Source organism: Coregonus lavaretus, assembly GCF_964263955.1.
Source record: "Coregonus lavaretus genome assembly, chromosome: 10".
NCBI lineage: Eukaryota > Metazoa > Chordata > Actinopteri > Salmoniformes > Salmonidae > Coregonus > Coregonus lavaretus.
This window is the reverse complement of record NC_139997.1, coordinates 540,139-562,505: the sequence shown is the minus strand read 5'-3', so window position 1 is coordinate 562,505 and position 22,367 is coordinate 540,139. Positions and strand designations below refer to the sequence as shown.

Genomic DNA, 22,367 nt, shown 5'->3' with positions numbered 1-22,367 from the left:
TGAGGATAACACAGTGCCACTGACCAAGGACTGTGGCCTCTCCTTCTCCGTGGCCGACGTGATTAAGACATTTAAGCATGTTAACTCCCGCAAGGCTGCCGGCCCAGACGGCATCCCTAGCCGCATCCTCAGAGCATGCGCAGACCAGCTGGCTGGTGTGTTTATGGACATATTCAATCTCTCCCTTTCCCAGTCTGCTGTCCCCACATGCTCCACCATTGTTCCTGTACCCAAGAAAGCAAAGGTAACTGAACTAAATGACTATCGCCCTGTAGCACTCACCTCTGTCATCATGAAGTGCTTTGAGAGACTAGTCAAGGATCATATCACCTCTACCTTACCTGTCACCCTAGACCCACTTCAATTTGTTTACCGCCCCAATAGATCCACAGACGATGCAATCGCCATCATACTGCACACTACCCTATTCCATCTGGACAAGAGGAATACCTATGTAAGAATGCTGTTCATTGACTATAGCTCGGCATTCAAAACTATAGTACCCTCCAAGCTCATCATTAAGCTCGAGGTCCTGGGTCTGAACCCTGCCCTGTGCAACTGGGTCCTGGACTTCCTGACGGCCGGCCCCAGGTGGTGAAGGTAGGAAACAACATCTCCACTTCGCTGATCCTCAACACTGGGACCCCACAAGAGTGTGTGCTCAGCCCCCTCCTGTACTCTCTGTTCACCCATGACTGCGTGGCCAAGCACGCCTCCAACTCAATCATTAAGTTTGCAGACGACACAACAGTAATAGGCTTGATTACCAACAATGACGAGACCACCTACAGGGAGGAGGTGAGGGCTCTGGGAGTGTGGTGCCAGGAAAATAACCTCTCACTCAACATCAACAAAACATAGGAGATGATCGTGGACTTCAGGAAACAGCAGAAGGTGCAGCCCCCATCCACATCGACGGGACCGCAGTGGAAAAGGTGGAATGCTTCAAGTTCCTTGGCGTACACATCACCGACAAACTGAAATGGTCCGCCCACATGCTCTCACCACTGGTGTCCCCCAGGGTTCAGTTCTAGGCCCTCTCCTATTCTCGCTATACACCAAGTCACTTGGCTCTGTCATATCCTCACATGGTCTCTCCTATCATTGCTACGCAGACGACACACAATTCATTTTCTCCTTTCCCCCTTCTGATAACCAGGTGGCGAATCGCATTTCTGCATGTCTGGCAGACATATCAGTGTGGATGTCGGATCACCACCTCAAGCTGAACCTCGGCAAGACAGAGCTGCTCTTCCTCCCGAGGAAGGACTGCCCGCTCCATGATCTCGCCATCACGGTTGACAACTCCATTGTGTCCAACCTCCCAGAGTGCAAAGAACCTTGGCGTGACCCTGGACAACACCCTGTCGTTCTCCGCTAACATCAAAGCAGTGACCCGATCCTGCAGGTTCATGCTCTACAACATTCGCAGAGTACGACCCTACCTTACACAGAAAGCGGCACAGGTCCTAATCCAGGCACTTGTCATCTCCCGTCTGGATTACTGCAACTCGCTGTTGGCTGGGCTCCCTGCCTGTGCCATTAAACCCCTACAAGTGCCATTAAACCCCTACAACTTATCCACAATGCTGCAGCCCGTCTGTTGTTCAACCTTCCCAAGTTCTTTCACGTCACCCCGCTCCTCCGCACACTCCACTGGCTTCCAGTTGAAGCTCACATCTACTACAAAACCATGGTGCTTGCCTACGGAGCTGTGAGGGGAACGGCAGCTCCTTACCCTCAGGCTCTGATCCTACACCCAAACGAGGGCACTACGTTCATCCACCTCTGGCCTGCTAGCCCCCCTACCTCTACAGAAGCACAGTTCCTGCTCAGCCCAGTCAAAGCTATTCACTGCTCTGGCACCCCAATGGTGGAACAAGCTCCCCCATGACGCCAGGACAGCGGAGTCACTGACCACCTTCCGGAGACACTTGAAACCCCACCTCTTTAAGGAATACCTGGGATAGGATAACAGTGATCCTTCTACCCCCTCCCCCCCCCATCAAAAACAAAAGGGTGGTTGTCCCACTGGCTATCCTAAGTTGAATCCACCAATTTGTAAGTCGCTCTGGATAAGAGCGTCTACTAAATGACTTAAATGTAAATGTGAAGAAGGCGCAACATAGCCTCTTCAACCTCAGGAGGCTGAAGAAATTCGGCTTAGCTCCTAAAACCCTCACAAACTTTTACAGATGCACAATTGAGAGCATCCTGTCGGGCTGTATCACGCCTGGTACGGCAACTGCACCGCCCGCAGCCGCAGGGCTCTCCAGAGGGTGGTGCGGTCTGCCGAACGCATTACCGGGGGCAAACTACCCGCCCTCCAAGACACATGCAGCACCCGATGTCACAGGAAGGCCAAAAAGATCATCAAGGACATCAACCACCCGAGACACTGCCTGTTCACCCCGCTATCATCCAGAAGGCGAGGTCAGTTCATGTGCATCAAAGCTGGGACCGAGAGAATGAAAAACAGCTTCTATCTCAAGGCCATCAGGCTGTTAAACAGCCATCACTAGCACATTAGAGGCTGCTGCTGCCTATTGAAATCACTGGCCACTTTAAGAAATGGAACACTAGTCACTTTAATAATGTTTACATATCTTGCACTACTCATCTCATATGTATATACTGTATTCTATTCTATAATATTCTACTGTATCTTAGTCCATGCCGCTCTGTCATTGCTTGTCCATATATATATATATATATATAGATATATTTATATATATTCTTAAATCCCATTCCTTACTAGTTTTGTGTGTATTGGGTATATGTTGTGAAATTGTTAGATATTACTTGTTAGATATTACTGCACTGTTGGAGCTAGAAGCACAAGCATTTCGCTACACCCGCTATAACATCTGCTAAACACGTTTAAGTGATAAATACAATTTGATTTGATTTGATTAGGTGTTTTACCAAATAGGGCTATCTTCTGTATACCACCCCTACCTTATCACAACACAACTGATTGGCTCAAACGCATTAAGAAGGAAAGAAATTCCACAAATTATATTTTAAGAAGGCACAGCTGTTAATTGAAATGCATTCCAGGTGACTACCTCATGAACCTGGTTGAGAGAATGCCAAGAGTGTGCAAAGCTGTCATCAAGGCAAAGGGTGGCTATTTGAAGAATCTCAAATATAAAATATATACTTGTTTGGTTACTACATGATTCCATATGTGTTATTTCATAGTTTTGATGTCTTCACTATTATTCTACAATGTAGAAAATAGTAAAAATAAAGAAAAACCCTTGAATGAGGAGGTGTGTCCAAACTTTTGACTGGTACTGTATGTCTTGCTGACGTTGAGGGACAGGTTGTTGTCCCGGCACCACACTGCCAGGTCACTGACCTCCTCCCTATAGGCTCTCATTGTCGTTGGTGATCGGTTCAACCACGTTGTTTCCATCTTAATAATGGTTTTGGAGTTGTGGCCACGCAGTCATGGGTGAACAGAGAGTACAGGAGGGGACTGAGCACGCACTCCTGAGGGGCCCCCGTGTTGAGGATCAGTGTGGCAGATGTGTTGTTACCTACCCTTACCACCTGGGGGCGGCCGTCAGGAAGTCCAGGATCCATTTGCAGAGGGAGGTGTTTAGTCCCAGGGTCCTTAGCTTAGTGAAGAGTTTTGAGGGCACTATGGTGTTGAACGCTGAGCTGTAGTCAATGAACAGCATTCTCAGATAGGTATTCCTCTTGTCCAGATGGGAGAGGGCTGTATGGAGTGCAATATATATTGCGTCATCTGTGGATCTGTTGGGGCGATATGCGAATAGGAGTGGGTCCAGGGTGTCTGGTGTGATGGTGTTGATGTGACCAGCCTTTCAAAGCATTTCATGGCTACAGATGTGAGTGTTATGGGGCGATAGTAGATTAGATTAGATAGTATTTAGACAGGTTACGTTGGCATTCTTGGGCACAGGGACTATGCTGGTCTGCTTGAAACATGTAGGTATTACAGACGGTCAAGGAGAGGTTGCAAATATCAGTAAATACACTTGCCAGCTGGTCAGTGCATGCTCTGAGAACGCGTCCTGATCATTTGTCTGGGCCCTTGGCCTTCAATTAATCAATCAAATGTATTTATACAACAGCAGTTGTCACAAAGTGCTTATACAGAAACCCAGCCTAAAACCCCAAACAGCAAGCAATGCAGATGTAGAAGCACAGTGGCTAGGAAAAACTCCCTAGAAAGGCGGGAACCTATTAAGAAACATAGAGAGGCTCTGAGAGGAACCAGGCTCTGAGGGGTGACCAGTCCTCTTCTGGCTGTGCCGGGTGGAGATAAGAGTACATGGCCATTAAGGCCAGATCGTTCTTCAAGACGTTCAAACGTTCATAGAAGACCAGCAAGGTCAAATAATAATCACAGTGGTTGTAGAGGGTGCAACAGGTCAGCACCCCGGGAGTTAATGTCAGTTGGCTTTTCATAGCCGAGCATTCAGAGGTCGAGACAGCAGGTGCGGTAGAGAGATAGTCGAAAACAGCAGGTCCGGGGCAAGGTAGCACGTTGAACTGGAGCAGCAGCACGACAAGGTGGACTGGGGACAGCAAGGAGTCATCAGGCCAGGGAGTCCTGAGGCATGTTCCTAGGGCTCAGGTCCTCCGGGAGGCGAGGGAGAGGGAGAGAGAGAGAATTAGAGGGAGCATACTTAAATTCACACAGGACACCGGATAAGACAGGAGAATAACACCAGATAAAACAGACCCTAGCCCCCCGGCACATAGACTATTGCAGCATAGATACTGGAGGCTGAGACAGGGGGGGTCGGGAGACACTGTGGCCCCGTCCGACGATACCCCCAGACAGGGCCAACCAGGCAGGATATAACCCCTACCCACTTTGGCAAAGCACAGCCCCCACACCACCAGAGGGATATCAACAGACCTCTAATTTACTACTCTGAGACAAGTATAGCCCATGAATATCTCCCCCACCGCACGAGCCCGAGGACAGGAAGGATGGAAGAGCACTACTAAGCCAGTGACTCAGCCCCCGTAATAGGGTCAGAGGCAGAGAATCCCAGTGGAGAGAGGGGAACCGGCCAGGCAGAGACAGCAAGGGCGGTTCGTCACTCCAGTGCCCTTCCGTTCACCTTCGCACCCCTGGGCCAGAATACACTCAATCATAGGACGTACTGAAGAGATGAGTGTTCAGTAATGACTTAAAGGTTGAGACTGAGTCTGCAACTTAGACATAGATTGCATAAAAATGGAGCTCTATAGGAGAAAGCCCTGCCTCCAGTTGTTTGCTTAGAAATTCTAGGGCCCATAAGGAGGCCTGCGTCTTGTGACCGTAGGGTACGTGTAGGTATGTACGGCAGGACCAAATCGGAGAGATAGGTAGGAGCAAATCCCATGTAATGCTTTGTAGGTTAGCAGTAAAACCTTGAAATCAGCCCTAGCCTTAACAGGAAGCCAGTGTAGAGAGGCTAGCACTGGAGTAATATGATCACATGGTTCTAGTCAAGATTCTAGCAGCCGTGTTTAGCACTAACTGAAGTGTAGTTAGTGCTTTATCCGGGTAGCCGGAGAGTAGAGCATTGCAGTAGTCTAATCTGGAAGTGACAAAAGCATGGATTAGCTTTTCTGCATAACATTTTGAAAAAAGGTTTCAGATTGTTGCAATGTTATGAAGATGAAAAAAGGTCTTGAAATATTTTTTATATGTTCGTCGAAGGAGAGATCAGAGTAACAACGAGCTCCTTCACAGTTTTATTTGAGATACTACCATCGAGATTCATTTTCAGATCTGACAGCAGATCTCTTTGTTTTTTGGGACATAGAACTAACATCTCCGTTTTGTCTGAGTTGAAACGTTTTTTCCTTATGTTTGAAACATAGGCTTCCAGGGTAGGCAATTTTGTGGTTTCACCACGTTTCATCGAAGTGTACAGTTGTGTATCGTCTTCATAGCAGTGAAAGGTGACATTGTGTTTTTCCGAATGTCATCACCAAGAGGTAGCATATATAGTGAAAACAATAGTAGTCCTAGAACGGAACCTTGAAGAATACTTAAACGTACCATTGATTTGTCACAGGACAAACCATCCAGAGACAAACTGATACCTTTCTGACAGATAGGATCTAAACCAGGCAAGAACTTTTCCACATAGACCAATTACAGTTTCCAATCTTTCCAAAATAATGTTGTGATCGATGGTGTCGAAAGCGGCACTAAGGTCTAGACGCATGAGGTGAATGTTAACCTGTTTAAAACTAGAACCGCCACAGGCCAACAGCCACTCACGTTTGATTTTGTAAATAACATTAATCAGCCCCCAAAAGTCAGCCTTCCTTGACTTTTCCTAAATGTTTGTATTTTACATTGCTCATTTGTCAGAATTTTGAAATCACAAACAGAAAAGTATTTAGAGCCTTTTTACCCGTTTTTTCACACCAGGACAATGTGCTGTAGGACGTTGGTACCCAGCCAGGCGCTAATGCTTCTCTCTCTCCTCACTGAATGAATGACAAATGGATGAATGGTCGATAACTGTGCACATTACTTCACAATCAAATTTAAATGAGGCCTAACTGAACGATAAGGAGGGTGAAGAGGTTGATTTAATTTAGAAAGACAATAGTGTAATGATGAGTTTGTGTGATGCCTATTCATCATCGTTGGCGCTCATGTTAATAATTTGACCACGCGCCTTGTGGGTTGATATCATTCTTTTACGTTTTACTTTGTAAAAATAAGCTGTTACAGTTTTATTGACTATAACTCTATTACTAATCATATTTATTGGGAAATGAAAACATGCCAGGTGTTGCAGTAGGCCTTTAGAATAATACAAAACATATCCTTGACTGAGCAAAACGATGCCAGTCAGCCTGTACAGCGGCCCATTGAAACCACACCCAAAACTAATTTAACATATTATAAGAGTAAAGACAAGATTAAATTGACAATAGTCTGATTAGTGACAATATTATCAGTTGTCAAATTGTGTATGAAGTTATGGGTGCAGCTTGGAATTTACAGACGCAGGGAAGGAGCATCACTTCATCAAATCCTCCTTCAGAGTCACATGCAGGTTAAACATTGTGATTTCTATATAGTATCAGTAAGACCACTTTCTATGACCCTTCCCTTTGCCAAATTACTCTCAAAATTCAAGAAGTGCATCTCTATATCCAAATATCACTTTTTCCAAGAATAATTGCGTTGTCCATGCATTCAGCACATGACCACTCCACTGTCCATGCATTCAGCACATGACCACTCCACTGTCCATGCATTCAGCACATGACCACTCCGCTGTCCATGCATTCAGCACATGACCACTCCGCTGCCCATGCATTCAGCACATGACCACTCCACTGCCCATGCATTCAGCACATGACCACTCCACTGCCCATGCATTCAGCACATGACCACTCCACTGTCCATGCATTCAGCACATGACCACACCACTGCCCATGCATTCAGCACATGACCACTCCACTGCCCATGCATTCAGCACATGACCACTCCACTGCCCATGCATTCAGCACATGACCACTCCACTGCCCATGCATTCAGCACATGACCACTCCACTGCCCATGCATTCAGCACATGACCACTCCACTGCCCATGCATTCAGCACATGACCACTCCACTGCCCATGCATTCAGCACATGACCACTCCACTGCCCATGCATTCAGCACATGACCACTCCACTGTCCATGCATTCAGCACATGACCACACCACTGTCCATGCATTCAGCACATGACCACTCCACTTTCCATGCATTCAGCACATGACCACTCCACTGCCCATGCATTCAGCACATGACCACTCCACTGCCCATGCATTCAGCACATGACCACTCCACTGCCCATGCATTCAGCACATGACCACTCCACTGCCCATGCATTCAGCACATGACCACTCCACTGTCCATGCATTCAGCACATGACCACACCACTGCCCATGCATTCAGCACATGACCACTCCACTGCCCATGCATTCAGCACATGACCACTCCACTGCCCATGCATTCAGCACATGACCACACCACTGCCAATGCATTCAGCACATGACAGCATTGCTCTGGCTTCTAAGCAAAGACTGGTAACATAATCAACTTAAAATATGCTATTCTGTTTTTGTTGAAATACATTTTCTTATTTCCACAATGTTTCTGTAGACCTGCCGAAAATAAATTATACTGGATTTCTTTGTGAAGGACTTGACCTAGTGGTTTCAGTTTTTACTTATAGCCTAGAGTAACATAAACTAATGAAAATGTTATGTTCTTTGAAATAATATTTTTTTAGTACTCTAATGTTACGTAAGACCTTCATAAACACAACCAAATTATTGTTCTTCCGATATGATACAGTATTTATTAGACTGTTAGAATGTTGATGCGTCATCGGCTGGAAGTGTCCAATGGGCTTTAGGCCTACGTTTTTCACTAGGCCTTTGTAGTATTATACCAAACATATCCTCTATCTAAACAAATAACTATTGTTGTTATATTTTTACATGGATATATTTCCACTAATATTTATATTTACAATTGTTTATGCACTATTTATCAAGCGTTGGTGCTTATGTTTGCACACCTTGCAGGTTGATATGCACCTGATGCGTTTGCTAAAGGATAAGCCCTGCAACGTCCTCAACGTTCTCTAGCGGGTACTTATAGACTGAAAGGCCAGACGGTTCTAGTGTTAACAGGTGTTACTCACATTCATCCGGGAACAGCTGGTGCTCTCATGCATGGTTCAGTGTTGCTTGCCTCGAAGCGAGCGTAGAAGGAATTTAGCTTGTCTGTTAGGCACGTGTCACTGGGCAGCTCGCGGCTGGGTTTCCCTTTGTAATCCGTGATAGTTTGCAAGCCCTGCCACATCCGACGAGCGTCAGAACCGGAGCAGTAGGATTCGATCTTAGTCCTGTATTGATTCTTTGCCTGTTTGATGACTCGTCTTGAGGTTGTAGTGGGATTTCTTATAAGCGTCCAGATTTGTGTCCCGCTCCTTGAAAGCGACCGCTCTACCCTTTAGCTGTGTGTGGATGTTGCCTGTAATACATGGGATATGTACGTACAGTCACTGTGGGGATGATGTCGTCAATGCACTTATTAATGAAGCCGGTGACTGATGTGGTAAACTCCTCAATGTCATCAGATGAATCCCAGAACATATTCCAGTCTGTGATAGCGAAACAGTCCTGTAGCTTAGCATCTGCTTCATCGGACCGCTTCCATATTGAGCGCGTCACTGGTACTTCCTGTTTGAGTTTTTGCTCGTAATCAGGAATCAGGAGGATAGAGTTATGGTCAGATTTGCCAAATGGAGGGTGAGGGAGAGCTTTGTACGCGTCTCTGTGTGTGGATTAAGAGTGATCTAGAGTTTTGTCGCCTCTGGTTGCGCAGGTGACATGCAGGTAAAATTTTGGTAAAACAGATTTCAGTTTCCCTGCATTAAAATCACCACCCCATCACGTAACCTAACCCTAACCTTAAAAAAAAAAGATATATGTTTTATTGTCACATACACCTGATAGGTCCAGTGTAATGTGTTGTTTTACAGGGTCAGCCATAGTAGTATGATAGGTGCAGTGTAATGTGTTGTTTTACAGGGTCAGCCATAGTAGTATGATAGGTGCAGTGTAATGTGTTGTTTTACAGGGTCAGCCATAGTAGTATGATAGGTGCAGTGTAATGTGTTGTTTTACAGGGTCAGCCATAGTAGTATGATAGGTGCAGTGTAATGTGTTGTTTTACAGGGTCAGCCATAGTAGTATGATAGGTGTAGTGTAATGTGTTGTTTTACAGGGTCAGCCATAGTAGTATGATAGGTCCAGTGTAATGTGTTGTTTTACAGGGTCAGCCATAGTAGTATGATAGGTGCAGTGTAATGTGTTGTTTTACAGGGTCAGCCATAGTAGTATGATAGGTGCAGTGTAATGTGTTGTTTTACAGGGTCAGCCATAGTAGTATGATAGGTCCAGTGTAATGTGTTGTTTTACAGGGTCAGCCATAGTAGTATGATAGGTCCAGTGTAATGTGTTGTTTTACAGGGTCAGCCATAGTAGTATGATAGGTGCAGTGTAATGTGTTGTTTTACAGGGTCAGCCATAGTAGTATGATAGGTCCAGTGTAATGTGTTGTTTTACAGGGTCAGCCATAGTAGTATGATAGGTCCAGTGTAATGTGTTGTTTTACAGGGTCAGCCATAGTAGTATGATAGGTCCAGTGTAATGTGTTGTTCTACAGGGTCAGCCATAGTAGTATGATAGGTGCAGTGTAATGTGTTGTTTTACAGGGTCAGCCATAGTAGTATGATAGGTCCAGTGTAATGTGTTGTTTTACAGGGTCAGCCATAGTAGTATGATAGGTGCAGTGTAATGTGTTGTTCTACAGGGTCAGCCATAGTAGTATGATAGGTCCAGTGTAATGTGTTGTTTTACAGGGTCAGCCATAGTAGTATGATAGGTGCAGTGTAATGTGTTGTTTTACAGGGTCAGCCATAGTAGTATGATAGGTCCAGTGTAATATGTTGTTTTACAGGGTCAGCCATAGTAGTATGATAGGTGCAGTGTAATGTGTTGTTTTACAGGGTCAGCCATAGTAGTATGATAGGTGCAGTGTAATGTGTTGTTTTACAGGGTCAGTAGTAGTACGGCGCTCCTGGACCAAATCAGGGTTAAGTGCCTTGCTCAAGGGCATATTGTCAGATTTTCGGCTGGTGTAACTCTCTAACTGCTAGGATCCCTGCTGCCCCAAACCCCCAAATAACAAACATCTAACTCCTAACCACTAACCCTAACCACTAACCCTAACCCTAACCCTAACCACTAACCCTAACCACTAACCCTAACTCCTAACCACTAACCCTAACCCTAACCCTAACCCTAACTACTAACCCTAACCACTAACCCTAACTCCTAACCACTAACCCTAACCCTAACCACTAACCCTAACCACTAACCCTAACCCTAACCACTAACCCTAACTCCTAACCACTAACCCTAACCCTAAGCCTAAAATAGCCCTTTTCCTTGTGGGGGCGAAATGTCCCCACTTTTCCGGATTTTTCCTTGTTTTACTATCCTTGTGAGGACTTCTGGTCAAACCAAAAACACACAAATATTCAGTCAGAGACCGAGAGGAGCACAATAACACCCGTTTCTTATTTCATTAGCAGAACCCATTTCTATTCACATTCTGATTCTTCAAAGGCTCAGAGGTTTTACAAGACATCCTTTTTTTATCAGATTCTACTTTTGTATTCTGTGTTCCCCAGTGGTTTGGTTCTTGTCTTTGGATCTAATCAGTAGATGTAATCAGTAGATGTAATCAGTAGATGTAATCAGTAAATCCATTGTGCTCTTGTTTCTATTCTTTGGTTCTCTGAGCCAGTATGTAGAGATTTGTCAGCATAGCAGGAATGCTCTGCTAGTTTCCTTCCTAAAGCTTTTCTCACCCACTAAACCATCAAACTAACGAACACGTTGTCTAACAAGCTTATCGACTTAAATGTTAAAAAATGTGAATCAAATCAACATGTTACTGGATGTAGGCTAGACGCTGTGGGAATCACTCCATTCTGTAACATGGCTGTGATTTAACATTACAATACAACAGAACAATAGACTAGGGCATCAGCTGCATGGTGGCTGAATAGCCTCATGGCTGCTGGCTGGGAAAGCTGAATTCAGAGAGAGAGAGTGTGTGTGTGTGTGTGTGTGTGTGTGCAGGGGGCTAGCTGAATTCAGGGAGTATTTTTCAGGTCTAATATTGCATGACAGGAGACCAAGGTTCCGTCAAGGTGAATCAGTTTCCTCTTTCCTCTCCTCCTCTTGCCCCCCCCCCCCCCCCCCCCCCCCATCCTAAGGGCCGCGCTACACTGGCCCTGCTCCCCCATCCCCCAGTCAGAGAGGAGAGCGAGGAGAGGAATCTCCTCTGCTTTGCTCTCATCTCCCCTCCCTTCTTCTCCTCTCAGACTTCAATCCCTATAACCCTGATCTTTAAATGACATGATGATCCCACATCACAGATAAACCATCGAATGAAAATGGAAATTAGATTAATTTCTGTAGGACACAACCTCTATAATGTGGAATGAACGAGACAGGGTATAGCGTTTATGAAAATATTAATTTGCCCATTTAATTACGTAGATAAAATGTTTAATAATCCATTATGGCAGTCCCTGTGTGTTTGAGAGGTGTGTATGTAATAACAAGGAGTGTGTGTGTGTGTGTGATAAAGGTGTGTGTGTGTGCCTGCATGCATGTGTGTTCGTGTGTGTGTCCGCTGGGTAATCCAATCAGCCTCTCTGTAGGCCCATTGCTAGTACCTCTCTCTCTCCATCTCTCTCTCCATCTCTCTCTCTCTCTCTCTCTCTCTCTCTCCATCTCTCTCTCTCTCTCTCTCTCTCTCCATCTCTCTCTCTCTCTCTCTCTCTCTCTCTCTCTCTCTCTCTCTCTCTCTCTCTCTCTCTCTCTCTCTCTCTCTCTCTCTCTCTCTCTGTCTCTGTGTCTCTCTGTCTCTCTCTCTCTCTGTGTCTCTCTGTCTCTCTGTCTCTCTCTGTCTATCTCCCTCTAACACTCTCTCTGGAATCCTTGGCAGTAGTGACCACCCTCTTTTCTTACACATCTCTGCTATTACATCCTAATGCTGCACGTCCTCTTCGGGATTACAGAGTCACTGCCTGCGTCCCAAATGGCACCGGATTCCCTACACCGTTTAACATGATTCCCTACACCATTTAACATGATTCCCTACACCATTTAACATGATTCCCTACACCATTTAACATGATTCCCTACACCATTTAACATGATTCCCTACACCATTTAACATGATTCCCTACACCATTTAACATGATTCCCTACACCATTTAACATGATTCCCTACACCATTAAACATGATTCCCTACACCATTTAACATGATTCCCTACACCATTTAACATGATTCCCTACACCATTTAACATGATTCCCTACACCATTTAACATGATTCCCTACACCATTTAACATGATTCCCTACACCATTTAACATGATTCCCTACACCATTTAACATGATTCCCTACACCATTTAACATGATTCCCTACACCATTTAACATGATTCCCTACACCATTTAACATGATAAATTGTTTAAATGAACTGAATGAGCTGCTGCCTGGCTGCCTAGATGGACGAGGCTACATGGGGCTGGAGATGAGGCTACATGGGGCTGGAGATGAGGCTACATGGGGCTGGAGACGAGGCTACATGGGGCTGGAGATGAGGCTACATGGGGCTGGAGACGAGGCTACATGGGGCTGGAGATGAGGCTACATGGGGCTGGAGACGAGGCTACATGGGGCTGGAGATGAGGCTACATGGGGCTGGAGATGAGGCTACATGGGGCTGGAGACGAGGCTACATGGGGCTGGAGATGAGGCTACATGGGGCTGGAGACGAGGCTACATGGGGCTGGAGATGAGGCTACATGGGGCTGGAGATGAGGCTACATGGGGTTGGGGCTCTCTTGTGTTACACTGAACTCACTCTCAGTTGCTGACATTGGATTCACTCTCAGTTGCTGACATTGAACTCACTCTCAGGCATCTGTTGTTTTGACGAACAAGTCACCTACACAGTAATAACACAACTTCAAAATATAATATTTGTATAATATAATACGAACAACCTGTCCTATAGGATATTTGTATTAGCATTTTAATTAATAAAAACACAGCTGCTTTTGAATACAATCTAGGTCTAGTCTGAAATTTGAAAATATAATCAATTGTCAAATTGTACACGACAAGATGGGAACTCTAACTACTTGGAGCAGCTTGGATCAACAGCCTTGTTACTGTCCAACTCCCAGCCTCCCTCTATACTACCCAGTATGCTGGCCTCCCATCCTCCCAGCCTCCCATCCTCCCAGCCTCCCAGCCTCCCATCCTCCCATCCTCTCAGCCTCCCATCCTCCCAGCCTCCCAGCCTCTCAGCCTCCCATCCTCTTATCCTCCCATCCTCCCATCCTCCCAGCCTCTCAGCCTCCCATCCTCTTATCCTCCCAGCCTCCCATCCTCCCAGCCTCTCAGCCTCCCATCCTCCCAGCCTCCCAGCCTCTCAGCCTCCCAGCCTCCCATCCTCCCAGCCTCTCAGCCTCCCATCCTCTTATCCTCCCAGCCTCCCATCCTCCCAGCCTCTCAGCCTCCCAGCCTCCCATCCTCCCAGCCTCCCAGCCTCCCTCTATACTACCCAGTATGCTGGCCTCCCATCCTCCCATCCTCTCAGCCTCCCATCCTCCCAGCCTCCCATCCTCCCAGCCTCCCAGCCTCCAGCCTCCCAGCCTCCCATCCTCCCATCCTCCCAGCCTCCCATCCTCTTATCCTCCCATCCTCCCATCCTCCCAGCCTCCCATCCTCCTAGCCTCCCATCCTCCCAGCCTCCCATCCTCCCAGCCTCCCATCCTCCCATCCTCCCAGCCTCCCTCTATACTACCCAGTATGCTGGCCTCCCATCCTCCCAGCCTCCCAGCCTCCAGCCTCCCAGCCTCCCAGCCTCCCATCCTCCCATCCTCCCAGCCTCCCATCCTCCTAGCCTCCCAGCCTCCCAGCCTCCCATCCTCCCAGCCTCCCATCCTCCCAGCCTCCCAGCCTCCCAGCCTCCCATCCTCCCATCCTCCCGGCCTCCCAGCCTCCCATCCTCTCAGCCTCCCAGCCTCCCAGCCTCCCAGCCTCCCATCCTCCCAGCCTCCCGGCCTCCCAGCCTCCCAGCCTCCCATCCTCTCAGCCTCCCAGCCTCCCAGCCTCCCATCCTCCCAGCCTCCCAGCCTCCCTCTATACTACCCAGTATGCTGGCCTCCCATCCTCCCAGCCTCCCATCCTCCCAGCCTCCCATCCTCCCAGCCTCCCATCCTCCCAGCCTCCCAGCCTCCCATCCTCCCAGTCTCTCATCCTCCCAGCCTCCCAGCCTCTCAGCCTCTCAGCCTCCTAGCCTCTTATCCTCTCAGCCTCCCATCCTCCCAGCCTCCCATCCTCCCATCCTCCCATCCTCTCAGCCTCCCATCCTCCCATCCTCCCATCCTCTCAGCCTCCCTATCCAGAGTAGAGACAGAGAGGAGATAAGAGTCCATTTCCGTTACCAGAGGCATGTTTGAGGTGTTTGAGGAGTGAAATGTGTGTCACTGCCTGCTTCCCAAATGGAACCGTATTCCCTATATAGTGCACTACTTTTGACCAGAACACCATCAAAAGTAGTGCACTGTATAGGGTTCCATTTGGGATGCAGCCATTAGGTCCTCTGTTCCCAGTGGGTGGCAGGGCAGCTGTGCAGTAGGCAGGGTAATGGTATTGCGAGGTCAGAGCCAGTGGGGGCTTAACCCTGTAATTTGGAGTGGGGGCTCTTGTAGCAGGAGTAGAGCCCTGACAGAACATCTGCACATCCTCACAGGGCCATGCAGGGTCACTCAGGAGAGGGTGGATGCATCGCAAATGGAAGCCGATTCACCCATAGGGCTCCAGTCAAAAGCAGTGCACTAGTGATAGGAAAATGTGTATGTTATTTTTATTTATTTTTTATTTCACCTTTATTTAACCAGATAAGCCAGTTGAGAACAAGTTTCATTTACAACTGCGACCTGGCCAAGATAAGACAAAGCAGTGTGATAAAAACAACAACACAGAGTTACATATGGGGTAAAACAAAACATAAAGTCAAAAATACAACAGAAAATATATATATACAGTGTGTGCAAATGTAGCAAGTTATGGAGGTAAGGCAATAAATAGGCTATAGTGCAAAATAATTACAATTAGTATTAACACTGGAATGATAGATGTGCAAGAGATGATTTGCAAATAGAGAAACTGGGGTGCAAATGAGCAAAATAAATAATATGGGGATGAGGTAGTGGGGTGGGCTACAGATGGGCTGTGTACAGGTGCAGTGATCGGTAAGCTGCTCTGACAACTGATGCTTAAAGTTAGTGAGGGAGATAAGAGTCTCCAGCTTCAGAGATTTTTGCAATTCGTTCCAGTCATTGGCAGCAGAGAACTGGAAGGAATGGCGGCCAAAGGAGGTGTTGGCTTTGGGGATGACCAGTGAGATATACCTGCTGGAGCGCATACTACGGGTGGGTGTTGTTATGGTGACCAATGAGCTAAGCTAAGGCGGGGATTTGCCTAGCAGTGATTTAAGGATGACCTGGAGCCAGTGGGTTTGGCGACGAATATGTAGTGAGGACCAGCCAACAAGAGCGTACAGGTCACAGTGGTGGGTAGTATATGGGACTTTGGTGACATAACGGATGGCACTGTGATAGACTACATCCAATTTGCTGAGTAGAGTGTTGGAGGCTATTTTGTAAATTACATCGCCGAAGTCAAGGATCGGTAGGATAGTCAGTTTTACGAGGGCATGTTTGGCAGCATGAGTGAAGGAGGCTTTGTTGCGAAATAGCAAGCCGATTTAAGTTTGGATTGGAGATTCTTAATGTGAGTCTGGAAGGAGAGTTTACAGTCTAACCAGACACCTAGGTATTTGTAGTTGTCCACATACTCTAGGTCAGACCTGTCGAGAGTAGTGATTATAGTTGGGTGGGCAGGTGCCAGCAGCGTTCGATTGAAGAGCATGCATTTAGTTTTACTAGTGTTTAAGAGCAGTTGGAGGCTACTGAAGGAGTGTTGTATGGCATTGAAGCTCGTTTGGAGGTTTGTTAACACAGTGTCCAATGAAGGGCCAGATGTATACAAAATGGTGTTGTCTGCGTAGAGGTGGATCTGAGAGTCACCAGCAGCAAGAGCGACATCATTGATATACACAGAGAAAAGAGTCGGCCCAAGAATTGAACCTTGTGGCACCCCCATAGAGACTGCCATAGGTCCAGACAACAGGCCCTCCGATTTGACACATTGAACTCTATCTGAGAAGTAGTTGGTGAACCAGGCGAGGCAGTCATTTGAGAAACCAAGGCTATTTAGTCTGCCAATAAGAATGCGGTGGTTGACAGAGTCGAAAGCTTGGCCAGGTCGATGAAGACGGCTGCACAGTACTGTCTATTATCGATTGCGGCTATAATATCGTTTAGGACCTTGAGCGTGGCTGAGGTGCACCCATGACCAGCTCGGAAACCGGATTGCATAGCGGAGAAGGTACAGTGGGATTGGAAATGGTCGGTGATCTGTTTGTTAACTTGGCTTTCAAAAACTTTCAAAAGGCAGGGCAGGATGGATATAGGTCTGTAACAGTTTGGATCTAGAGTGTCACCCCCTTTGAAGAGGGGGATGACCACGGCAGCTTTCCAATCTCTGGGGATCTCAGACGTTACGAAAGAGAGGTTGAACAGGCTAGTAATATGGGTTGCGACAATTTCGGCGGCTAGTTTTAGAAAGAAACGGTCCAGATTGTCATGCCCAGATGATTTGTAGGGGTCCAGATTTTGCATGTTTAAGGTAATGACTAAAATTGTTCATGTAGGTAATGACTAAAATTGTTCCACCCCAAAACTGCGTATACAGTGGGGAAAAAAAGTATTTAGTCAGCCACCAATTGTGCAAGTTCTCCCACTTAAAAAGATGAGAGAGGCCTGTAATTTTCATCATAGGTACACGTCAACTATGACAGACAAATTGAGATTTTTTTTCTCCAGAAAATCACATTGTAGGATTTTTTATGAATTTATTTGCAAATTATGGTGGAAAATAAGTATTTGGTCACCTAAAAACAAGCAAGATTTCTGGCTCTCACAGACCTGTAACTTCTTCTTTAAGAGGCTCCTCTGTCCTCCACTCGTTACCTGTATTAATGGCACCTGTTTGAACTTGTTATCAGTATAAAAGACACCTGTCCACAACCTCAAACAGTCACACTCCAAACTCCACTATGGCCAAGACCAAAGAGCTGTCAAAGGACACCAGAAACAAAATTGTAGACCTGCACCAGGCTGGGAAGACTGAATCTGCAATAGGTAAGCAGCTTGGTTTGAAGAAATCAACTGTGGGAGCAATTATTAGGAAATGGAAGACATACAAGACCACTGATAATCTCCCTCGATCTGGGGCTCCACGCAAGATCTCACCCCATGGGGTCAAAATGATCACAAGAACGGTGAGCAAAAATCCCAGAACCACACGGGGGGACCTAGTGAATGACCTGCAGAGAGCTGGGACCAAAGTAACAAAGCCTACCATCAGTAACACACTACGCTGCCAGGGACTCAAATCCTGCAGTGCCAGACGTGTCCCCCTGCTTAAGCCAGTACATGTCCAGGCCCGTCTGAAGTTTGCTAGAGTGCATTTGGATGATCCAGAAGAGGATTGGGAGAATGTCATATGGTCAGATGAAACCAAAATAGAACTTTTTGGTAAAAACTCAACTCGTCTTGTTTGGAGGACAAAGAATGCTGAGTTGCATCCAAAGAACACCATACCTACTGTGAAGCATGGGGGTGGAAACATCATGCTTTGGGGCTGTTTTTCTGCAAAGGGACCAGGACGACTGATCCGTGTAAAGGAAAGAATGAATGGGGCCATGTATCGTGTGATTTTGAGTGAAAACCTCCTTCCATCAGCAAGGGCATTGAAGATGAAACGTGGCTGGGTCTTTCAGCATGACAATGATCCCAAACACACCGCCCGGGCAACGAAGGAGTGACTTCGTAAGAAGCATTTCAAGGTCCTGTAGTGGCCTAGCCAGTCTCCAGATCTCAACCCCATAGAAAATCTTTGGAGGGAGTTGAAAGTCCGTGTTGCCCAGCGACAGCCCCAAAACACCACTGCTCTAGAGGAGATCTGCATGGAGGAATGGGCCAAAATACCAGCAACAGTGTGTGAAAACCTTGTGAAGACTTACAGAAAACGTTTGACCTGTGTCATTGCCAACAAAGGGTATATAACAAAGTATTGAGAAACTTTTGTTATTGACCAAATACTTATTTTCCACCATAATTTGCTAATAAATTCATTAAAAATCCTACAATGTGATTTTCTGGAAAAAACATTCATTTTGTCTGACATAGTTGACGTGTACCTATGATGAAAATTACAGGCCTCTCTCATATTTTTAAGTGGGAGAACTTGCACAATTGGTGGCTGACTAAATACTTTTTTCCCCCCCACTGTAACTGTGTTAGAGTTCTAAAGACAATGAAACCACCAACAGGGAATATGGGTAGAAACTGTTGGAGGCCAACATACCATAGTAAGAGGGGACTTAGAAACTGCTGAAAACTCTACTGTGGAAAGTTACAGGCCGCCTAAAGGTGGGCGGAGCAAAGTTCCTTTGTGTGAAGGCATATGAAAAGGCTGTGTGTGTTTTGAGCACCAGAGCTCTCATGAATAAAAAATGGCTGATTTCTTACACACTGGAGAAGCTGTTTAATTCTTAATTAACTAGAGTCTTACAACCTCTGGGAATTATTCAAAGCTTAGTATTAGAGATAGAAATTCTCATGACAACTAGGAATAGGGTGCCATTTGTGACGCAGGCAGGGTCAGTTAGGGGTGGAGCCTAACTGACATGCATACGCAGCGCGTGAGTTTCACTTTTGATGATGGTGTTTTCCCACTAATGGAACATTCACGCTTATAGCCTACTGCCGTGTGCACATTGCTGCATTCATAATGTGAAGAAATAACCTAATAGTTTATCAACATTTTAATCTAAAATGTTCTGATCTGTTGCATCAGCCTCATTGCTATTTTTATTTTATTTTTATGCTAGTGGTTGTATAAATTTGGGATCTATCACATCCCACAACTGTCCCAAATTATGTTTAGAATATTTATTTCTCACACAGAATAAAATAGGTCGACTTTTGTACTATGGGGGATAGTAGATTGACATAGGCCAGTGCTTTTGCTGTTCGTTAGGCCGACTCATCTTGTTGGCTGACGAAAAGTAAATGTGGACAGTTCTTCCAATATCTTCAATGTGCGCCTCGGAATTGGATAAGGACACGCACAGTTGCATCACTGATGTGTCTGTCTTCACTTGTAGCCTGTGAGAAAGACCTGTGACGGGCAGAAAGAGCGATGTGAGTGAGAGGTGCTTCGAAGCACACAGCCGGGAGAAGGGAATTATAATTATTATATTCAGTCCAAGGGCACAATGGCCAATGGCCGCAAAAGGCATGGATTTTTTTAGGGGGCATTACGGCCACACAAAGGGGATGCAGCTGGGAAATTCGAGGCATTATCAAGTGCTTGTCAAAATGTGAAAGAGAGACTGATAAAGTGTGTTCTGCAGAATCAGGATACTGCTGTTCTCAGAGCAGGGGACTGTGGGATATGAATGCACTGTGACAAACAACATCTATCTATCTATGACAATCACACAGTGCTATCTATCAGACATTCGCACGTCGGGGCGGCAGGTAGCTTAGTGGTTAAGAGCGTTGTGCCAGTAACCGAAAGGTCGCTGGTTCTAATCCCAGAGATGACTAGGTGAAAACTCTGTCGATGTGCCCTTGAGCAAGGCACTTAACCCTAATTGCTCATGTAAGTCGCTCTGGATAAGAGCGTCTGCTTAATGACTAAAATGTAAATGTAAAATGTCTTTATAATTGTCATTTATCCTATTTCTGGTCTTATGACAGGTGGCAGGTGTGGTGCCTTGAGTTAGAAACCCTGCTCTAGATGTATGGTTTGCATTGTCAAAATGCATTGCTCACTTAAAGTACAAGCCTGAACAAAATGTCAGTAATTCCTGACAAATTGAAACATCTCTCCTTTACAGTGTGCAGGGTGAATCTAACCACCTACTCCTCTCTCTCTTCTACAGGGTGAATCTAACCACCTACTCCTCTCTCTCCTCTACAGGGTGAATCTAACCACCTACTCCTCTCTCTCTTCTACAGGGTGAATCTAACCACCTACTCCTCTCTCTCCTCTACAGGGTGAATCTAACCACCTACTCCTCTCTCTCTTCTACAGGGTGAATCTAACCACCTACTCCTCTCTCTCCTCTACAGGGTGAATCTAACCACCTACTCCTCTCTCTCCTCTACGGTGTGCAGGGTGATTCTAACCACCTACTCCTCTCTCTCCTCTACGGTGTGAATCTAACCACCTACTCCTCTCTCTCTTCTACAGGGTGAATCTAACCACCTACTCCTCTCTCTCCTCTACAGGGTGAATCTAACCACCTACTCCTCTCTCTCCTCTACGGTGTGCAGGGTGAATCTAACCACCTACTCCTCTCTCTCCTCTACAGGGTGAATCTAACCACCTACTCCTCTCTCTCCTCTACGGTGTGCAGGGTGAATCTAACCACCTACTCCTCTCTCTCCTCTACAGGGTGATTCTAACCACCTACTCCTCTCTCTCCTCTACGGTGTGAATCTAACCACCTACTCCTCTCTCTCTTCTACAGGGTGAATCTAACCACCTACTCCTCTCTCTCCTCTACAGGGTGAATCTAACCACCTACTCCTCTCTCTCCTCTACGGTGTGCAGGGTGAATCTAACCACCTACTCCTCTCTCTCCTCTACAGGGTGAATCTAACCACCTACTCCTCTCTCTCCTCTACGGTGTGCAGGGTGATTCTAACCACCTACTCCTCTCTCTCCTCTACGGTGTGAAGGGTGAATCTAACCACCTACTCCTCTCTCTCCTCTACAGTGTGTAAAGCGGGTTTCTTCCGATCGGTGCTGCAGACACCTTCCTGCAGTAAATGTCCTCCTCACAGCTTCAGCAGAGTCCAGGGTTCCACAGCCTGCAGCTGTGAGGAGGGATACCGCAGGAGAGACAGCGACCCGCCCAACATGGCCTGTACACGTATGTACTACACCTCACTATGCTACTACATACTATCTACATACCGTAAGAAACTGCTAGCCATTGGCTGCTAACAGCTGAGAACTGCTAGCCATTGGCTGCTAACCATCACCAATCGAAAGAAACATTGAACATCTAATAGTCAAATCATAGTGTAAAAGCATGTGAGCTGGTTCTACTCTTTTGGGCCATTTTCGAGTGTTTTGTGGTGGAAAACTGAGCGGGTCGAGCTTAACACGTCAACCCCGTTACACATAGATAGACACGCTAGAAATGTTTTAGTGTTTTTTGTGAAGCTTGCATTCAATTGCCACTCCCTGTTGCACACAACACGCTTCCATTCCTCCTGTCACGAGGGGTGTCACGACTTCCTCCGAAGCTGCCTCCTCTCCTTGTTCGGGCAGGCTTCGGCGTTCGTCGTCACCGGCCTTCCAGCAACTGCCGCTCCTCATCTCATCATTCCATTTGTTTTGTCTTGTTTATTACACACACCTGGTTCATATCCCCTCATCAGTACCTGTATAAGTGTTCCCTCTGCCCCCCTTGTCTTTGTGTGTGATTGTTTATTGTGGAGGAGAGAGAAGCTCGGTGGATCTCCTTGTATTCTGTATCGCCGGGACATTTCCCCGTGTGC

General features: G+C 46.4%; 1 protein-coding gene across 4 annotated transcripts in view; it reads left to right on the top strand.

Moving 5' to 3' along the window:
- LOC311135706 (ephrin type-A receptor 5-like) overlaps positions 1 to 22,367 on the top strand; it is a 152,386-nt gene that overhangs the window by 53,824 nt on the left and 76,195 nt on the right. For all 4 annotated transcript variants that reach the window (XM_084169728.1, XM_084169727.1, XM_084169726.1 and 1 more), the window contains exon 4: positions 21,578 to 21,733. In XM_084169728.1, the coding sequence (XP_084025854.1) occupies positions 21,578 to 21,733 (156 nt within the window). The remainder of the gene's footprint in view (positions 1 to 21,577; positions 21,734 to 22,367) is intronic.